The following is a 20,210-nucleotide window of genomic DNA, read 5'->3' on the forward strand; positions in this document are numbered from 1 at the left end:
AGAAGGGCCGGGCGAGCCCAGAGACCCCGGCGGCTGGGGGCAGGCCCGTCCTGTCCAGCCGTGGCTCCCCGGGCTGTGGCTGAGCGCGGTGATGGCCGTCCTGCCCCCTGGGTCCCAGGAGGGGACGTGGGCACCCCGGCAGCACCTGGTCCTTTGCGAGGGCTCAACCAGGGCAGCTCTCCAAACTCAGGCCCCGAGGTCAGGTCCCACCCGAAAGAGCCCGCAGGCCCAGGGGTGGGGGCCCAAAGTGCCGACCAGGCGGCCCTGCATCCTGCAGAGGGCCCTCAGGTGGTGGGGAGTCTCAGCCAGGGTAGTGTCTGGCGGCTGGGAGGGATGAGGTCTGTTATGGGCTGAATTGTGACCCCCGCGCCCAGATTTATATGTCGAAGGCCGAATCCCCGGCGTGACTGCGCCTGGAGACAGGGTCTTTGCAGAGATAATGAGGTTACTAGAGTGGACCTGAGCCCATAGGAGTGGCATCCTTATGAGATTAGGACACAGACACCCACAGAGAGTGATGACCACGTGAGGACACAGGGAGGAGACGGCTGTCCACGTCCCCAGGGGAGAGGCCCCAGGAGGAGCCAGTCCTGTGGCACCTGGATTGCAGATTTCAGCCTCCAGAATTGTGAGATGATAAATTTCTATTGTTTAAGCCGCCCTGTCCCTGGAATTTGTTACGGCACCTGAGCTGACTGAGACAGGGGCCAGTGCATCTGGGACACACAAGGCTGTGACAACCAAGGGACAGGACGCCCTAGCACCTTCATCCTCCTACCTACAGCAGAGAAGGGACCAGGAAGGTGTCCTGACTGCAGAGCCCCAGGGGGCCACCTGCCCTCTCCAGGCTTCAGGAGAGTTGGGGGCCAGAGGGCTCTGGCAGGAGTGGGTTTGTGTGTCCTATGGAGACGGTTCTGGGCCAGGGCTTGGCCACGGCTGGGAACGCAAGATGCAGGGACAGGACCCAGTGTGATGCTGGGACCAGTTTTTTTTTTTTTCTTTTCTATTTTTTTTCTATCTCAGGGGAATGGGACCAGTTCTTGGGGGCAGTTTTGAGACATTAAAATGTGTGGCAGGTGCTAAAAATAGCTCCTGAATAGGGGACCCTGGAAAGCTCCACCATTTACAGGAAAAAGCCATCTCACCGGCACCCGGTTGCTGGTTTCTACCACCACCTTCCAACCAAAGGGACCAGGGCTCTCGATCCCAGAACCAGGCAGAAAATCGACACCCTCTGCACACTGGCTCCCCTCCCCTGGGGGCTCCTGCTTCCTTGAATCATCTCCCAAGTAAACTGCCTGTCCTGTGCCAGCCTCACCGGCAGGGCACACCCACACAGCTGCACGCAGGCACGTGGTTTAAAGCGCTGCAGTCCCTGTCTCGCAATTCCTGACTTTTGAAAAAGGGGCCTGTGTTTTCACTCCGCCCTGCAGATTCTGCAGCTGCCCTGCCTGCTGCTGAATCCTTGCCCCAGGCTCCGCCTTCGGGGAAACCCCCAGGGGGACGAGAGAGGAGGCACTGCGACCCCAGGGGAGGGGGCCGGGTCCTCGGGGTTGGTGGCCTCATTCCAAATACAGCGGGGCCTCCGCCCTCAAAGAGCAGCGGTAAAGGAGGAACAGCAGATAGACCGACTTTTAATAGAGGGCGACTCGCCGCGCAGGTGTGGGCGGTGGGGTGGGCGGGCGCCGGCCGGCGCGTCGGGACAGCGGGGGCGGCGGTGCACCGGGCCCTGGCGCCCCCAGCGCGCCCTCCGAGGAGCGCGGCGCCCGGGCTGCAGCACGCGTTTACTGCAGGGAGGCGCGGGCCGGCGGGTTCACCAGGCGAAGAGCGGGCGGCTGTCCTCCTTGGAGAGCTCGCACAGGCAGTTGAGCAGAAGTAGCGAGTCGCCCAGGAACTTGGGGGGCACGACGTCAATGACCCACTTGCGCAGGGCGGCCGGGCTGCTGTGCAAAGGGTCGGCGCGCACGCCGGGCCGCTGCTTCAGGATGCCGTAGGTGTTGATGAGCAGCTCGCTGAACGCGGGGTGCACGTCGCGGTTGTAGCCCAGCCTCTCCAGGCGCGCCGTCAGGGTCAGGTAGCGGTGCGTCAGCTCCCGCATCCTCTTCTCGTCCACTGAGCCGTCCAGGGACTTGATGGACGTCTGTGGACGCAGGCGCGGGTGGGCGGGCAGGGCCCAGAACCCGCGGGCGGGGCCGCGGAGTGGGGCGGCAGGCGAGGCCCAGGCCCAGGGCCGGGGCAGGGCGGGGGCTAGACTCCCCGGGCGCAGCCGCGTAGGTGGTGACTCCGAGGCCCACAGCCCGGCCCCCACCAGGGGAGCCGTCTCCCAGCTTCCCTCCAGCACACAGCGTCGGGGCGAGCAGGGGCGGCACCCCAGGCGCGCAGAAGGGGTCCTGCCAGCCGGGGCTGAGCGTGAACGTGTTCCCCGGCCTGGAGCCGCTCCTGACACTGTCCCGAGCCAGGAAGCACAGGGCGGGAGCCAAGGGACTCATGGGACCGGCTCATCGTGTCCCCTGGCACGTGTGCCTCAGACACCACTCAGGCTCGCCCCGGGCTGCAGCTGTGTGGGCACCACGTGTGACGGGGCAGCAAGGGGGCCCCGGGGCAGGGGGGGTTCTAGGGCAGGGAGGGCCCCGGGCAGGGAGGCGCACCTGCTTGATCTTCTCAGGGATGTTGGACACAGTGAAGCCATAGAGCCGGGTCACCCCTGGGAAGACATAGGCCAGGATGCGCCGGTCCAGCTGGAAGGCGATCTCCCCAACGATCCGCCCGTCCTTCTCGGTGCTGGCAAAGCCCTGGATCTCTGCGGGGGGCGGGGCGGGGCCAGTGAGACAGGCCAGCCGGGACTCGGAGGGCCAGGGGCCACCCGCCTTCCTCCTGCCTGTGCTCCAGGGTCCATTTCAGGGAGAGGACCGACCCAAACGCAGACACTGTGGGTTTGGGGTGAAGCCTCGGGAGCCCGGCAGAGCCTTCCCGCAAGGCCCTGGTCGTGACCTGAGGGGGCACCCTCCTCCCCACCATGAGGCAAACACACATTTAAAAGGGAACTTTGGATTTGCTGTTGCCAAAGGGGAGAGTTTTCCTCTCCTCCCTGTTCTTGGCGTGTTCCCTGAGCACCCAGGTCCCAGGGCCTTTCTCCACGCCTCCCCGGCGCCCCAGCAAAGATGGACATAAACACTTTCAAAGCCCGTTTCACAGCCCCGGGTTGTTTTTCTCGTCCCCGAGCCTGCTCAGCACCCAGTCAAGGTTGACCCCTCAGAGGCCCCAGCCCTGTGACCAGGCGAACTCGGGACGGGCTAGGTGTGCCCCCCACCTGAGGGTGGGGTCTGGTTCACTGAAGAACACGTAAGGCGCGCGCGCGGGTCCAGTCTGCGCAGCTACGTGAAACGGTGAGGCTCTGGCTTGGCAGCCCGCGTGCCACGCACCCTGGTCTGGTGCTTATTCGGCGATAAGACTTTCCTTCGTCGTGAATAGGATTGCTGCGTTGGCAGGAGATTCTAATTTTAATTATTTCCCACCCTCCCCTCCAAAACCTGCTTCCAAATCTCCCCGCCCCACAGCAGAGGTTCCGACGTCGGCAGGTCCTCCACCCGCCAACCGTGATGCGATCGCCATCCTTCAAAGCCCTGTGCTCTCTGAAGGTCGCACTGCCTACGGTTATGGCCAGGTGCACCTGACCTCGAGGGACGGCCGGTGGAGAAAGGGCCTGCCTCGCGATGCCCGGGGCGCCCTCGCTCACCAGGACACGCCCGGCGGGCGGGGCGCGGGCTCTCGGCACAGGATCCTGTGCCTTCCACGCTCTGCCCTTTCTTCCCCACGGGAGACACTTAATAACGTGCCCGTTTCTAAAGCTTTTCCTAAAGCCCTGCAACCTTCAAACCCGCCCGTGATCCAAACCCCTTCCAAGGGTGTTGGATGGTGCAGCCCTGCCAGGTCCGTCCACCGGGCGGACAGTGCACGAATGGGCTGGGGGCTCCGCGTGGAGAGCCAGCCCCCGGTCCTGTTACCCACAGACACGTGTGCCCACCGAAGGCTCAGGACTGCCAGCACACGAAGAGGTGGGCCTGACTCCCCACCCACGCCGGCGGGGCTCAGCGGCCCGGGGCGTCGCTGCACTGCTCCCGCGGGCTGTCTGTGGGGGCAGGGGTGCTGGGCTCCAGGACCAACCCTGCCCGTGACCTCAGGCAGCTGTTCTGCTTCCCTCGGCCCCATCCTGTGGCTGTCCCCACAGCGCCCCATCCCAGAACCCCGCCCGGTCACTCTCCGTAGGAACATGATCGCCGGTCAGCACGGGCTTATCCAGGCCAGGTATTGGCAGCCGCCTCCTCTGTGGACACCAGGAGAGGCCGAGGGGACCTCCGTCCTTCCGCCCCCTCGGCCGGGCCCGTGCAGGTGCTGAGCGGGGAGGACGAGGCCGAACTCAGAACAGTGCGGGTCTCAGGGCATGTGGGCCGGGCAGATGGGTGGGCCGACGCCGGGGCCGAGGCGGTGTGGATGCCCGGGGCAGAGGGCCTCCCCTGAGCCACAAGACCCAGAGCCCTGTGAGGGCCCTGGGGTCACAAGGTCACAGGGTTGGGGGCGGCAGAGAGCCAGGTGTCCGAGGGCCCAGGACAAATGCTGGGCTGACCCTGTGGAGACGGGGAGCCACAGAGGGTGTCGAGAAAGTAATCTGGCAGCTGCGGCTAGAGCGGCAGGACAGGCTCTGGACTCAGGGTTAAACTCCCTCCTCCAGGAGCATCTCTGGTCTGTCCGTGGTTTGACTCACCCTCACGATGAGCCTTCGAGGGGCCTCAGACTCCACTTACACACAAAGGAACTGAGGTTGAGGGGCTCACTGCTTCCCAATGACTTTCAACTCTTTTTATTGAGATGTAATTCACATCATAAAATTCACTCTTTTCAAATATGCAATCCAGTGGCTTTTAGTATATTCACAAGTCGTATAATCATCACCACAGTCTACAGAACCCTGTACCCAATTAGCAGTCACTCACAGCTCGCCCTGCAACCACACATCCGCTTTCTGACCGTATGGATTTATCTACTCTGGACGTTTCATATCAGTGGAATCACATAATATGTGGTCTTTTGCGCCTGGCTTCATTCACCCAGCATGTTTTCATGGCACATCCATGTTGTAACGTGTGTCAGAACTTCAGTCCTATTTATGGCTGAATAACATTCCATTGTATGGATACAGCACATTCTGTTTATCCATTCCTCCATTGATAGGCATCTGGGCTGTTTCCACTTGTTGGCTAATATGAATAATGCTGCTATGAACGCTCATATAAACATTTTTGTGTGGACAAATGTTTTCAAGTCTTTCGGCGATATACCTAGGCATGGAATTGCTGGGACACGAGGTAACTCTATGTCTAACTTTTTGAGGAACTGCCGAACTGTTTTCCACAGTGGCAATGTGTGTAGGTTCCAATTCCTCCACACCCTCTCCAACACTGGTTACTGTCCGTCTCTTTTATTATAACCATCCTAGTGGATGTGAAGTGGTGTCTCACTGCAGTTTGCATTTGCATTTCGCTGATGGCTGAGGATATTGAACATCTTTTCACATGCTTATTGGCCATTTGTCTGCCTTCTTTGGGGAAATGTCTATCTAAATTCTTTGCCCATTTTTAATTGGATTGTTTGTCTTTTACTGATGAGTTGTAAATGTTCTTATATATTCTGGATACTGCTCCCTTATCGGATACATGATTTACACATATTTCCTCCCATTCCGTGAGTTGACTTTTCACTCTCTTGAAATGTTCCTTTGAAATACCAAAGTGTTTACCTCTGATAAAGTCTGATATATCTGTTTTTTCTTTTGTTGCTCATGCCTTTGGTGTCACAGCTGTGACTCTATTGCCAAATCCAAGGTCATAAGAGTTATGTCTATGTTTTCTTTTAAGAGTTTTATGGTTTTAGGTCTTTTAAGTCTTTGATCTATTTTTAGTTAATTTTCATATGTTGTGTGAAGTCCAACTTCATTATTGTGTACGTGGGTATCCACTTTCCCAGCACCGTTTGTTGAAAAGACTCTTCTCTCCCCACTGAATTGTCTTGGAACCCTTGTCAAAGATCAAACCTGTAAATGCATGGGTTTATCTCTGGACTTATTCTATTTCATTGACTTGTATGCCTGTTCTTATACCAGTACCATGCTGTTGATTACTGTAACTTTATAGTAAATTTTGAAATTGGGAAATGTGAGTCCTCCGATTTTATTCTCCTTTTTCAAGATTGTTTTGCCTATTCTGAGTCTCATGCATTTCCATACAAATTTTAGGATCAGCATGTCAATTTCTGCAAAGGAGCCAGGTGGGATTTTGATAAGGATTGCATTGAGATTTGTAGATCAATTTGGGGAGTTTTGCCATGTTGATAATATTAAGTCTTTTAAGCCATGACCACAAGATTTTTTCCATTTATTTAGGTCTTAATTTCTTTCAGCCACATTTTGTCATTTTCAGTGTTCTCCTTCCTTAATCACTTAGCAGTGCTGCAGAAGGTACCCAGGAATTAAAGCTGAGAACCAGATACACTGCACAGAAACATGTTAGGGAAAATGGGGCCCATGGAGGAGCAGGGTGCAAACTCCCCCTTCTGTATTAATACATTTATCTCATCAGGAATCAGTCCTTCTCCCTGCTTCCCTCTCTCCCTAAAGTATAAACTAGGCGGAAGAAACAAGCTATACCTGAGAGGATCTAGAAATCATGTCTAGCCAACTGGATCTTCCAAGATCCAGCCAAAAACCTATTCCTAAAAGAAGAAGTCAGTAAGATTGATACACCTCTATCCAGACTTATTACAGAAAAAAAGAAGACAAAAATTACCACTATCAGAAATGAGAGATGGATCATCACAGATTTTACAGACATTAAAAGGATAATAATGTAATATTAACAACAACTTTATGCCAATAAATTTAACAACTTGGATGAAATGAACCAATTCCTTAAAAGATACAAAAGCTCACTTTTGTATCTTTTTTTGTGAGTGAACTACCAAAGCTCACTCAAGAAGAAATGTTTAAAAATTTGAACAGCCTTATATCAACTAAGGAAATTGAATTTGTTGGGGTGGGGAGAGAGTGTTCCTACAAAGAAAATTCAATGCTCAGATGGTTTCAGTGGTGAATTTTACCAGACACCTAAGGAATACATAATGCCAATTCTACACAAACTCATCTAGATAATTAAAGAGAATGGAACATTTTCTTCCTCATTCACTGAGGCTGACATTAACCCAATATCAAAGTCAAAAAATGACATTATAAGAAAACTATAGACCAATATCCCTCACAGACTGCAAAAATTCTTAACAAAAATTTAGTAAATTGAATCAAACAATACAAAAAAGTATAATACATCATGACCAAGTGAGGTTTATCTCAGTAATGCAAGGTTGGTTTATAATTCAAAAATCAATCAATGTTATTTACCATATTAACAAATTACAAATGAAAACCAAATGCTCATCTCAATAGGTACAGAAAATGCATTCAACAAATTCCAAAATACATCCAGGATAACTCTAAGCAAACAAGGAATTAAAGGGAACTTCCTCAACGTGATGTAGGGCATCTACAAAACTTAGATAACATCATACTTAATGGTGACAGACTGAATGCTTTCACCCTAAATCCAAAAAAGACAAGAATACCCACTGTCACCATTTCTATTCAACACTATTCCAGCCAGTGCAATAAGACAAGAAAGAGAAACTAAAGGCATACAGATTAGAAATGAAAAAATAACTTTGTCTTTATTCACAAATGACATGATATCTATCCTAAGGAATCTAAAAAAAAACTACTAGAACAAATATGTGAGTTCAGTTAAGTTGCAGGATACATGGTTCTATTTGTCAGGGTTCTTTAGAGAAACAGCAACAGAACCATGTGTGTGGTGTGCGTGTGTGTGTGTGTGTGTGTGTGTGTGTGTGTGTGTGTGTGTGTGTGATTATGAAAACTGACAAGTCCCAAGATCTGTGAGGGTGAGTCAGCAAGCTGGAGGCTCAGAAGAGCTGATGATGTAGTCTCAGTCTGAGCACAAGGTCTGAGAAACAAGAGAATCAATGGTGTGGCTCCAGTTCAAAGGACTGGAGGTGTGAGAGCTGAGATTTCAGTTGCAATCCAAAGGCAGTTAGGCAGGAGGAATTCCCTCTTACTTAGGAGAGAGTCAGCCTTTTTGTCCTATTCAGGCCTTCAACTGATTGGATGAGGCCTACCCACGTTAAGGAAGTCAATCTGCTTTACTCAGTCTATTGACTTAAATATTAAACTCATCCAAAAACATCCTCACAGAAATACCCAGAATAATGTTTAACCAAATACCTGGGCACCTAATGGCCCAGTCAAGTTGACAAATAAAATTAACCATCATGGGGTCAATATACAAAACCGATTGTGTTACTATATACTAGAAACAATCAGAAATTCATATTGACAAAAACAATACTATTTATTTTTCAGCATCAAAAACATGAAATACTAAGGGATAAATTCAACAAAAATGTGCAAGATCTGTACACAGAAAACTATAAAATATTGCTGAGCGATATTTTTAAAGAACTAAATAAACGTAGAGATATACAGGCATACCTTGGATATATTGCTGATTCAGTTCCAGACCACCACAATAAAGCAAAATATCACACTAAAGCAAGTCACATGAATTTTTTTGGTTTTTCAGTGCACATAAAATTAGGTTTACACTATACTGTAGTCTATAGTGTGCAATAACATTATGTCCAAAAAAAACCAATGTACATACCTTAATTTTAAAATATTTTATTGCTAAAAAATGCTAACCATCATTTGAGCCTTCAGTGAGTCACAACCTTTTTGCTGGGGAGAGCCCCTGCCTCAGTGCTGATGGCTGCTGACTGATCAGGGTGGTGGTTGCTGAAGGCTGGGGTTGGTGTGGCAATTTCTTTAAAAAGGTAACAATGAAGTTTGCCACATTGACTGACTCCTCATTTCAAGAATAATTCCTCCATAGCATGCAATGCTGTTTCATAGCATTTCACCCACGATAGAACTTCTTTCAGAATTAAAGTTAATCCTCTCAAACCCTGCTGCTACTTTATTGACTAAGTTTATGTAATGTTCTAAATCCTTTGTTGTCATTTCAACAGTCTTTACAGCATCTTCACCAGGAGTAGATCCCATTTCAAGAAACCACTTTCTTAGCTCATCCATAAAAAGCAGCTCCTCATCTATGAAGGCTTTATCCTGAGATTGCAGCAAGTCAGTCACATCTCAGGCTCCACTTCTGATTCTAGTTCTCCTGCAGTTTCCACCACATCTGCAGTTATTTCCCCCACTAAGGTCTTTTTTAAAAAAATAATCGAATATTAGAGTTTTGTTGTGTTTTGGTTTTGGCTGTGTTGGGTCTTCGTTGCTGCGCACAGGCTTTCTCTAGTTGCGGTGAGCAGGGGCTACTCTTTGTTGTGGTGCGAGGGTTTCTCATTGAGGTGGCTTCTTTTATTGCGGAGCACGGGTTCTAGGAGTGCGCGCTTCTGTAGTTGTGGTGTGCAGGCTCAGTAGTTGTGGCGCACGGGCTTAGTTGCTCCACAGGATGTGGGCTCTTCCAGGACCAGGGCTCGAAACCATATCCCCTGCATTGGCAGGCGGATTCTTAACCACTGCACCACCAAGGAAGCCCCACACTGAGGTCTTGAACCTCTCAAAGTCATCCATGAGGGTTGGTACCAACTTCTTCCAGACTCCTGTTAATGTTGATATGTTGACCTCTTCCCGTGAATCGTGAATGTTCTTAATGGTATCTAGAATGATGAATCCTTTCCAGAAGGTTTCAATTGACTTTGCCCCGATCCATCAGAGGAATCACTGTCTGTGGTGGCTGTAACCTTACAAAACGTATCTCTTCAATAATAGGACCTGAAAGTCAAAATGACTCCTTGGTCCATGGGCTGCAGGACGGATGTTGTGTTTGCAGACATGAAAACAACCTTTATCTCATTATGCATCTCCATCAGAGCTCCAGGGTGACCAGGTGCATTGTCGATGGGCAGTAATATTTTGAAAGGAATCTTTTTTTCTGAGCAGTAGGTCTCAGTAGGGGGCTTAAAATATTCAGTAAACCGTTTTGCAAACAGATGTGCTGTTATCCAGGCTTTGTTGTCCATTGATAGAGCACAGGCAGAGTGCTCTTAGGATTTTCAGATGATAAATGCATAATTCTTAAGGGTTTTAGGATTTTCAGATGATAAATGAGCACTGGCTTCAACTTCAAGTCACCAGCTGCATTAGCCCCTCAACAAGAGACAGTGTGTATTGGAATCAATACTGACACAGATAAATGCAGCCGCACAGAGCCCGGACCACGCTCCCCGGCAGCAGCCTCCCACGCCTCACCCACCCCTCGCCCGCTATACCGTTAGGGTAGTAGCTCCTCCTGGTCCTGTCCCCGGAGGGCAGGCTGCTCTCCAAGAGGCACACCTTCTTGGGCCGGCCCACCTCCCTGGGCTCCAGCAGGGTCTTGTCCGCCAGCGGGTCCTGCAAGGGACTCAGGAGCGGGGACGGCTTCCGGTCCGAGCCGCGGGGTGCAGACAGCTCCGGGGAGCTGAGGAAAGCCTTGAAGGGCACCTGGGAGGAGGTCGCACAGCCCGGGGGGGCATCGTCCTCGCTGCAGAGGGGGGCGTGTGAGCACAGCAGGTCCTCCAGGGAGGACGGCACATCAGGGCCACTGCTGAACCTTCCACAGTCTGGAACTGGGGCGGGGAGGAGAGGAAGGCGACGTCAGGCTGAGGTTCCCGAAACATCCCAAGAAGCGCAGAGACCACCTTAAGAACACGCACACACCCTGCCCGGCTCTGACACCTGCTCCATTTCCGCTTTGCAGGAGGTGACGGACACGTGGGCGAGAGAGCTGTGGGCGCCGGCGCCCAAGGACGCCAGCAGCCTCAGGTTCACGGGCACAGTGAGCGGGGGTGCCTCTGACGCCTCCTGCCACCTGGGCAGCCACACACTATGACAGTGACTTTTACGTGCTTCTTCAATTTTACATAAGTGGTATCATCTGACACATGTTTGTTTCATTCTGAAACGTAGACCTTTTTTCAGATTGCTCCTCATTGACTGAGTCATTCGCTAGCTCACTGGTTCATCTGACCATTTCCCGGCACACGTGCACACACACGTGCACACAGACAGACACGGATTTTTTTAACCAGCATCCCACTGATGCATGTGGGGCTGTTTCCAAGTTTCCTTGTAAAAGCAAAGCCGTGATCAGCGTCCCTCGATGTGCATCCCCTGCCAAACACACAGCCCACAAACTGTCAACGGAACACACCTCAGGAACTTAACAAGGCTGAGGCAACAAGGGTCCCCAGAGCCGGCTTCTTCCTCTGGCTCAGCCCCAGAGCAGCCTGGAGCCCTGTTGCTCAGGGTGCAAATATTCCGAGGGGAGGTGGGCTGTTCCAGCAGTGGTCAGCGGCTGGAAAAACTCACCTCGTGGACTTGGGGAAGAGCCACATCTATGACCCAGGTTTGTTTTTTTTTTTTTTTTTTTTTTTTGTGATACGCGGGCCTCTCACTGCTGTGGCCTCTCCCATTGCGGAGCACAGGCTCCGGACGCGCAGGCTCAGCGGCCATGGCTCACGGGCCCAGCCGCTCCGCGGCATGTGGGATCTTCCCAGACCGGGGCACGAACCCGTGTCCCCTGCATCGGCAGGCGAATTCTCAACCACTGCGCCACCAGGGAAGCCCTATGACCCAGTTTTAAAGGGATTGTTGTGTGGCCAGGTGGGTTTGCACTTTTCATTGAGTTGCTATTTAGTAAATTGAAATTCCCTTCTGTTATTCCCAAGCCTTAATAAAGTTGTGTTAAACGTTAAAAAAAAATTTATTTAATCCTCAGTGAAGTCCAGATTTTCAGGTCACATTACAATAAAACTGTAAATGAAAAATGAGAGTCAATAGAAAACTCCATCTCCTCAGAATTAAAAGCATTCTCTTAAGTAATGATCCGATCAAGGAGGAAATAAAAATAGGAGAAAAACGATTATTGAAAAATACTGAAAATCAGAACACTATATATATTACGACATCAGTACCTTTAAAACTGTATTTAGGGGCTTCCCTGGTGGCACAGTGGTTGAGAGTCTGCCTGCCGATGCAGGGGACGCGGGTTCGTGCCCCAGTCTGGGAGGATCCCACGTGCCGCGGAGCAGCTGGGCCCGTGAGCCGTGGCTGCTGAGCCTGTGCGTCCGGAGCCTGTGCTCCGCAACGGGAGAGGCCACAGCAGTGAGAGGCCCACGTACTGCAAAAACAAACAAACAAACAAAGAAAAAAACAAACAACCCAATCAAAAAATGGGCAGAAGACCTAAATAGACATTTCTCCAAAGAAGACATACAGATGGCCAAGAAGCACATGAAAAGCTGCTCAACATCACTAATTATTAGAGAAATGCAAATCAAAACTACAATGAGGTATCACCTCACACCAGTTAGAATGGGCATCATCAGAAAATCTACAAACAGCAAATGCTGGAGAGGGTGTGGAGAAAAGGGGACCCTCTTGAACTGTTGGTGGGAATGTAAATTGATACAGCCACTATGGAGAGCAGTATGGAGGTTCCTGAAAAAACTAAAAATAGAATTACCATATGACCCAGCAATCCCATTACTGGGCATATACCCAGAGAAAACCATAATTCAAAAAGACACATGCACCCCAATGTTCATTGCAGCACTATTTACAATAGCCAGGTCATGGAAGCAACCTAAATGCCCATAGACAGAAGAATGGATAAAGAAGATGTGGTACATATATACAATGGAATATTACTCAGCCATAAAAAAGAATGAAATTGGGTCATTTGTAGAGACGTGGATGGATCTAGAGACTCTCGTACAGAGTGATGTAAGTCAGAAAGAGAAAATCAAATATCGTATATTAACGCATATATGTGGAGCCTAGAAAAATGGTACAGATGAACCTGTTTGCAGGGCAGAAATAGAGACACAGATGTAGAGAACAAACGTATGCACAGCAAGGGGGGAAAGTGGTGGGCGGGGGTAGTGGTGTGATGAATTGGGAGATTGGGATTGACATATATACACTAATATGTATAAAATGGATATCTAATAAGAACCTGCTGCATTAACAAAAATTAAATTAAAAAAAATTTTTAAACCTGTATTTAGAGGGACCTCCCTGATTGCACAGTGGTTAAGAACCCGCCTGCCAATGCAGGGGACGTGGGTTCAAGCCCTGGTCCGGGAAGATCCCACATGCTGCGGAGCAAGGAAGTCCGTGCACCACAACTACTGAGCCTGCACTCTAGAGCCTGCGAGCCACAGCTACTGAGCCCATGTGCCGCAACTACTGAAGCCCACGCTCCTAGAGTCCATGTTCTGCAACAAGAGAAGCCATGCAATGAGCAGCCCATGTACCTCAACAAAGAGTAGCCCCTGCTCACCACAACTAGAGAAAGCCTGCATGCAGCAACAAAGACCCAACGCAGTCAAAAAATAAATTTTAAAAAAATACTTTATAAAACAAAAAACTGTATTTAGAGTGAAATTAGTAACTTAAATCCTTTAATTACTTCTAAAACGTCACCCAAAAATTAAACATTCATATGGGAATGAACTCTTGAAGAAAGAAAAAGTTAGAAAATAATAAAAATGGCAGCAGAAATAAACTCGAAACAGCTCTATGGAAAGTCCAATAAGATAGCGAAACTGTGGAAAGCTACTTTAGAGAAACAGAATACATAAAGGAATAAAATTGAAAATGAGAAAAGTGATATAAGAATGACCTGGTGGCGCAGTGGTTAGGAGTCCGCCTGCCGATGCAGGGGCACGGGTTCATTCCCCGGTCCGGGAAGGTCCCATGTGCTGCAGAGCGGCTGGGCCCGTGAGCCATGGCCACTGGGCTTGTGCGTCCGGAGCCTGTGCTCCGCAACGGGAGAGGCCGTGGCGGTGAGAGGCCCGCGTACCACAAGAAAAAAAAAAAAAAATAAGAATGACTAGGAAGATAAGGTTTAAACTATAAAAGTATTGATATTATATACAATTGAATATTAATTGAAAATTTTAATAAAGGAGAGATCATTTGGGAAATTATTTTAAATGACTCAGAAGTAGAAAACCTAAATGGACCAATAAGCAAAAAAGAAAAGCCTAGAAGTTACAAAGTAATTATGCTGCAAAGGGCTGCAGGCCTGGGTGATTGGTTGGTGAGTGAGTTCTTTCGAGTTCCCAAACAATTCACAATCCCTACATCATATAAATGAGGTTGGAACACTGAAAAAATTAAAAGATGCTTGATTATTAAGGTTATAAATTATCACAACTCTGATATCAAATCCCTGCAGACAGCCCACAGAAAGAAAACTGTAGCCCAGATTCATGCAGGAACAGAGTCCAGAGATCCTAAGCAAAGCCCCAGCCAAACAGATGCCACAACAGACACAGCTCAGGCCCAGGACCCACGGGGCCCCTCAACGAAGCAGCGTAACAAGACCCCAGAGATGAGCCGTGAGAAGCAGCTGAGGGCACTTCCGCCGATGCCGAAACGAGGTCCACTTCCGCCGATGCCGAAACGAGGTCATAAAACTTTAACAAAATGAGCCGTTTCTCAATTCTTTTTTTTCGTTCTTTAAAAATAAGGACGAGAAAGACTCTTCCCCAGCACCCAGACTGCACGCCCCCCGACCCCTGGGCAGACAGAGCCATTCACTGCCCGCCACCCACCAGGAGGGTGCGGGGGAGGCTTCCAAGGCCAAAGGTGCTGGGAGTTCTGAGGAACAAAGACAGAAACAAGTGTATGAGCTGCCAACCTCGTTTAAAATGATCGTTTGTAAACAGAGCAACTACAGACTTAGAAAACATAGGAGAATGAACTGAAAAACTTAGCAGAATAAAACAGCTTATGAACGGGCTGGATATAGGATAAATATCTACAAATCAATAGCTTTCCAAAACATAGCAACACTGATAACCGAAAATACAGGGGAAAAAGAAATCCCATCCATGATTGCAACAAGTAACATAAAGTGCTCCAGGAATAAACTAATTAATGTGAAAGATTTACGTGTGAGAAATGGCTAAAGAGACTTCAAGAAACAGAGCCAAAACAGCTTAATAAAACTGCAGTAGATGAACTTATCCTCTGGGTAAATGTAAGCAGAAGAAATGTGAAAAAAATTACTCCTGCCTTCTGAGCCAGTGATTCTACTTTTAGGAAAACATACCCTAAGGAAATAAGCCTAAATATAAAGTCTTTTGCTGTGGTATTTACCTCAGGGTAAGAAAAAAGAACTGTCATTTCAAACATAAGAAGAGTTCATTAAATTGTGGTTCATCAGATTTGGGGAATATTACACAGCCGTTTGAAATATATGTGTAACAATCCAGAAAGAGCCACATCACGGTGTTAAAGGCAAAGAGGCAGAGAGGTGCCCGGAAACTACTTAAATCACCTGACACTCCACCCAGGACACCAAGGAGTCGAGGCAACCCCGTGACTCGAGGGGCTCGGGGACCAGGATGGTGTGAGGAATAAGGCCCAGGAGGGAGGGGCCGGGACGGTCGAGGCCGCCCCCGCCTCTGTCCCTTGGATCATGTGTACCATATGCTCGAAGCGGCCCCAGGAGACCCCGGTGTGGCCTGGCTCAGCTCCCACAGGTGAGGCCGTGTACTGGGAAGGTGCAGGGTGTAGAGGCCGCAGCCTTTTGGAGAGGGTCCCAGTGTCCTCTTCTACGTTTCAACTGCACGCGGCCTTTGACCTAAGGGTTTCGCGACAGCCACCCCTCGGCAGACCGCAGACGCACACGTGAGGCCATCCGTGGTCACGGGGAGCTGGAAGGGCGCTCCTGTCGTGGGGTCCAGGCTGAAGGGCTTGTGGTGGACCCACAGGGAACGGTGTACCCTCCAGGAGAGGGCCGATGGGTAATGACAGCAAGATGGACAGCTGGGGAAATCAAAGTGCAGAACGGCTCAGCCCCACTTATGTAAACCAAAAGGATCCCTAGACACACGCACAAATGGCCACCGACAATGTCAGAGAGACGCCGAGTAGCCGTTGACAGCGGCTGCCCCTGGGAGAGGAGTCAGGAGCTCAGGCTCAGCCTTGGGGTGGTTATGTTCCCTGAGTGACGCTGGTAAATGAGGAAAACGGGTTTTCAGAGCACATCCTGTTTCGAATGCAGACAGTGAGCCACCGCTGTGTGCAGCTCTCCCGTCTCTACCTCGAGCGGCTCGCAGGAACACCTGCTGCTTCTCCAAGTCCAGCCCCGAGGCCAAGGCTGCACCCTCCGCCGAAGGCTGAACCCTGGGCATGGAGGTGACCCTGAGGATGGCTGGGGCCCATGCCGACCTTGGCCCACGGCCTGCAGCTGGGGCTCCAAGGCCTCTCTGTGGAAGGCCTGGTGGCCGCGGGCTGGCCAGGGGCTGGGGTTCCTCCTAAGACTGCTGTCCGGCAGGATCTGGGCCTGCCCACAGGCGGGGTGCTGGCCACGGTCCCGGAGACTCTGGCCCGACGTGGACTCTGACGGGGAACGGCCCAGCCTGAGCGAGGGCCCGCACCTCGCCCGCGGCGCACCCTTCCAGCCCAGCGCGGCGGGGAGTGAGGGAGGGCCCAGAGAGCCTGTCCCCGGCTGGCCACGTGGATGGCTCTGAGCCCTGAGGGTGGGCCCGGGCGCAGCTCGATTCTTGGGGTGACGGGTGACAGAGCAGCACAAGGCAGGTGACTCTGGACAGTTGTCACAGTGCAGACGAGGCCTCGGGACAAGTGCCCCGTGAGCCACCGTGCACTAGGCGTCCCTCGTAGGCTGCGAAGGTGGCACGGACCCTCTGCAGGTGTCACACGCGGGACACAGCACCGTGAGGCCAGCCCGTCCTCAGCAAGCGCCCGGGGACAAGTGTGTGTCTTGACCGCCGGCAGGAGCTCAGGACACAGGTCCCCGGGCCTCTTCAGCTGCCCCTCCTTTACCCTCCATCCCCCCACGAGGACCCCCTGCTTGTCTGAGCTCCTTCCTCAAGGCCCCCCTGAGGCTGAAGGTGTGGAGATGCCGTGAGGGACCCTCGCACCCTGGAGACACACTCGCTCACAGGGCCCTGCCCCCACAAGCTGCGTGCAGGGGGCTGACGGGTGATGGCGCCACCTTCCACGTGGGCCTCCTTGCTCCGGGTGGCAGCAGGCATTTGCTGGACTCCAGGAGGTGACCGCACAGTGGAGGTCCCCAGAGCGGCCCAGGAATCCTGCTGCGGAACTGGCAGCAGCTTTGGAAGCAGCTGCAACTGCTTCCAAAAGGAAAGGAAAACATCTCACACCCAGTCGAACGGCTCACCCCAAGAGACGGCAGGTCCACGGGCGCGGGCACCCCCAGGGCGATGGCTGGGGTGTGGGCTCTGCCCGCCCTGCTGGGCAGCGAGCGATCACCACGTCCAGGGACAAGGAGGCTGCCTGGTCGGGGTCCACTGTCCACATCCCAACCACTCAGACCGAGGTCAGGGCTCCAACCATGCCCTCAATCATACTCCATGCTTGAAAATGTTAAAGCACAGCCAATTATCACAGAAAGCGTCACGGCCTCTGGAGCGGCTCCCACAGGGCGAGCTGCTTTACGGCTCCTCACTCCCTTCCTGCCGGTGATGCGGCGGGTCCTCCCTCCTGGGCTCCCCTCCCGCCCCCGGCGCGGCTCAGCCACGCGACAGGCCTTGACTGACGGCCAGCACGGCGGGAGAAGCTGCCCCGGCCGAGGGCCGAGCGTGCCCGGAGGGCCCGGCTCCCAGGAAAGGAGAGGCGCACATGGCCCGGCCATGCCAGCACCCCCGGGCTGACCTTGGTGGACCTGGACGTGCTGTTTGTAGCCTTTGGGATAGCACCTCGGCGGCCACCACGGACAGAGCCCCACCAGCCCAGGAGGTGGGGCTGCCCTGCTCCCAGTGCGGACCCGTCTGAGGACACAGGCCCGGGCTCACCTGCACTGCCGGGGGAGCAGGCCTCGGGGCAGGCAGGCGCCTTGGCGATGAGCAGGTCGCGGCCGCCGCGCCCACAGCTCTCCTGGCAGCTCTCACTGAGCAGCCGCTTCAGCATCTGGTTCTGCTTCACGAGGCGCACCTGCTTCTTGAGGTCCGCGTTCTCACTCATGAGCCTGTTCGTCAGCTCGCTGCCCTCAGCCATGGCCGCGTCCTCAGTGCTCACACGCATGGAGGTGGGACTCCAGAGCCCAGGGGCGCCCCAGAAACGCCAAGAGAAGAGCCCGGAGTTCCACGGCCCTGGCCTTCCGCAGCCTTGTGATGTCGCCCTTAAAGCAGCGGCGCCCTGCGGCCACGAGGGAGCGGAGGGGAGGGGGTGGGAGGGTGGGGACGGGGCGCCTGCGACCTCGTGGGACGGGCACCCCAGCACAGGGAACAGCACAGGCCGAGGCCCAGACAGGAATGTTCTGGCATGTCCCAGGAACAGCGAGAACTCTGGGCCGCACCCCCGAGGGAGAGGAGGCCGTGGATGCAAGGAAGGCGGCCCGGGGAGCCCCTCGACGGCCCCCACGGCCCACGCAGCTCCAGCGGGCTCGAGGGGGCTGGCGGTTGGAGGCCACCTGCCGACCACACTCCCCTGGTCCAGAGGGTCCGGGCAGCACGTCAGTGTCCCCACACGGACCACCAGCACTGAGTGTCAGGGACACTGACCATTACTGGACCTGAGGACCCCTGGCCAGGCCCCAGGGCCGCCTGGACCAACCACATGCAGAGTCCTGCCAGATTCCAGTCCTTGGTCAGGGTGACCTCCGTGACCCCCCTCCACTCCCACTAACTACCCGGGAGGTGCATAAACTCAGCACTGTTTCCTGGCTCCAAAGGCAGCAGATGGGTCGCCTGCTGCTCTGCCTGGGGACACAGCCCAGACCAGGAGCAGGGTCTTCTTCTCTCCCCTTCAGCGGATGCCTCGACGCCTCGAGGGCAGGGGGAGGGGGAGGAACCTCCATGCAGAACGCAGCCCTGCCTTCCCCAGACTCACAGCTTAGCGTAACGTCGCCCACCCAATCTCGGGTGGGATTTGCAAAGGGTTGCATCCCGAGGCGGAGCAGACAGGTCGGCGGGAACGTGGACAGCGCCCACTGAGGAAGGCCCCAGGGCAGATGCCCCACTAGCCTCCTGAAAACAGGGCCGGCCGTGCGTAGCTCCCCTCCGTTGGCCCCTTCCCTCGCCCTAACAATGCCATTTTCTTTCCCCCCTCAAGAAAATCCTCAAGGTGGTACCCTCCAGCCATGGACCTGGGAACATCCTGCCAGTTTCCTGGTCATAATGCACTTCCCTTCTAACACATCACTGCATTCAACTTCTAATATTTTAAGTATTTTCTATATTCATGAGGGAAATTGTTCTGTATCTCCTTTTCTTGTAAAATGTCCTGGTCTGGTTTTGCTATCAAGGTCATATTGACCTTATACAATGAGTTGCAAAGTGTTCCCTCCTCCATTTTCTGGATGTTGTGTTACATTGCTATTTCTCTCTTAAATGGTTGATAAATTCACCAGCAAAGCCACGTGAGCTTAAAGTTTTCTTCCAGGAAAGCTTTTAGTTTCTGATTCAATTTCTTAAATAGATATAAAGTCACTTAAGTTTTCCATTCCTTCTCGTGCCCATCTAGATAACGACTGTGTCTTCTGAGGAATTTGTCCACATCATCTACACCGTGCAGTACTGGCATTACCTAGCTCTTATTTCCTTATTACCTTCTCTGAGGTGTTAACGCCTCTGAGGACAAATAGGTCCAGGCGAGGCAGAAAACCAAATGTGAAAGTGCAGAAACAGTGTTAGCAGGTTTTTGCAGGAGCATGTAAAGCAGAGCATGTGGGAACCGTGTGATCCAGGGAGAAGGGTGGCCAGGCTTGGCGGGGCGGGCTGGACGACTTACTTCTGCAGGATCTATAGTGAGGCACCCTTTTGCATTCCCGATATAGGTTGTTTTCTTTCTTACTTAGTCAGACTAGAGGCTTGTCACTTTTCTCAAAGCATCAACTTTTTTTTTTTTTTTTTTTTTTTTTTTGTGGTATACGGGCCTCTCACTGTTGTGGCCTCTCCAGTTGCGGAGCACAGGCTCCGGACACGCAGGCTCAGCGGCCACAGCTCACGGGCCCAGCCGCTCCGCGGCATGTGGGATCTTTCTGGATCGGGGCACGAACCCACGTCCCCTGCATCGGCAGGTGGACTCTCAACCA

General features: G+C 52.4%; 1 protein-coding gene across 1 annotated transcript; it reads right to left on the reverse strand.

Moving 5' to 3' along the window:
- Positions 1 to 1,614: 1,614 nt before the first annotated feature.
- Positions 1,615 to 18,172, reverse strand: SPATC1L (spermatogenesis and centriole associated 1 like). The gene is made up of 4 exons (XM_059064185.2): positions 17,971 to 18,172; positions 10,408 to 10,743; positions 2,649 to 2,800; positions 1,615 to 2,140 (listed from the first exon to the last, which is right to left on the reverse strand). The coding sequence occupies exons 1-4, from the start codon at positions 18,170 to 18,172 to the stop codon at positions 1,814 to 1,816; spliced, it is 1,017 nt and encodes a 338-aa protein (XP_058920168.1). The 3' UTR covers positions 1,615 to 1,813.
- Between the last annotated feature and the right edge of the window lie 2,038 nt (positions 18,173 to 20,210).

This window comes from Kogia breviceps, chromosome 5 (genome assembly GCF_026419965.1).
Source record: "Kogia breviceps isolate mKogBre1 chromosome 5, mKogBre1 haplotype 1, whole genome shotgun sequence".
Lineage (NCBI taxonomy): Eukaryota > Metazoa > Chordata > Mammalia > Artiodactyla > Physeteridae > Kogia > Kogia breviceps.

Coding starts and splice junctions, on each gene's coding strand:
- SPATC1L (XM_059064185.2), bottom strand. CDS start 18,172: ATGGCTGAGGGCAGCGAGCTGACGAACAGGCTCATGAGTGAGAACGCG. Junction 2,801..10,407: donor GAGGAGCTACTACCCTAACG/GTATAGCGGGCG, acceptor CGCCCCCCGCAG/AGATCCAGGGCTTTGCCAGC. Junction 2,141..2,648: donor TCCCTGAGAAGATCAAGCAG/GTGCGCCTCCCT, acceptor CTGCGTCCACAG/ACGTCCATCAAGTCCCTGGA.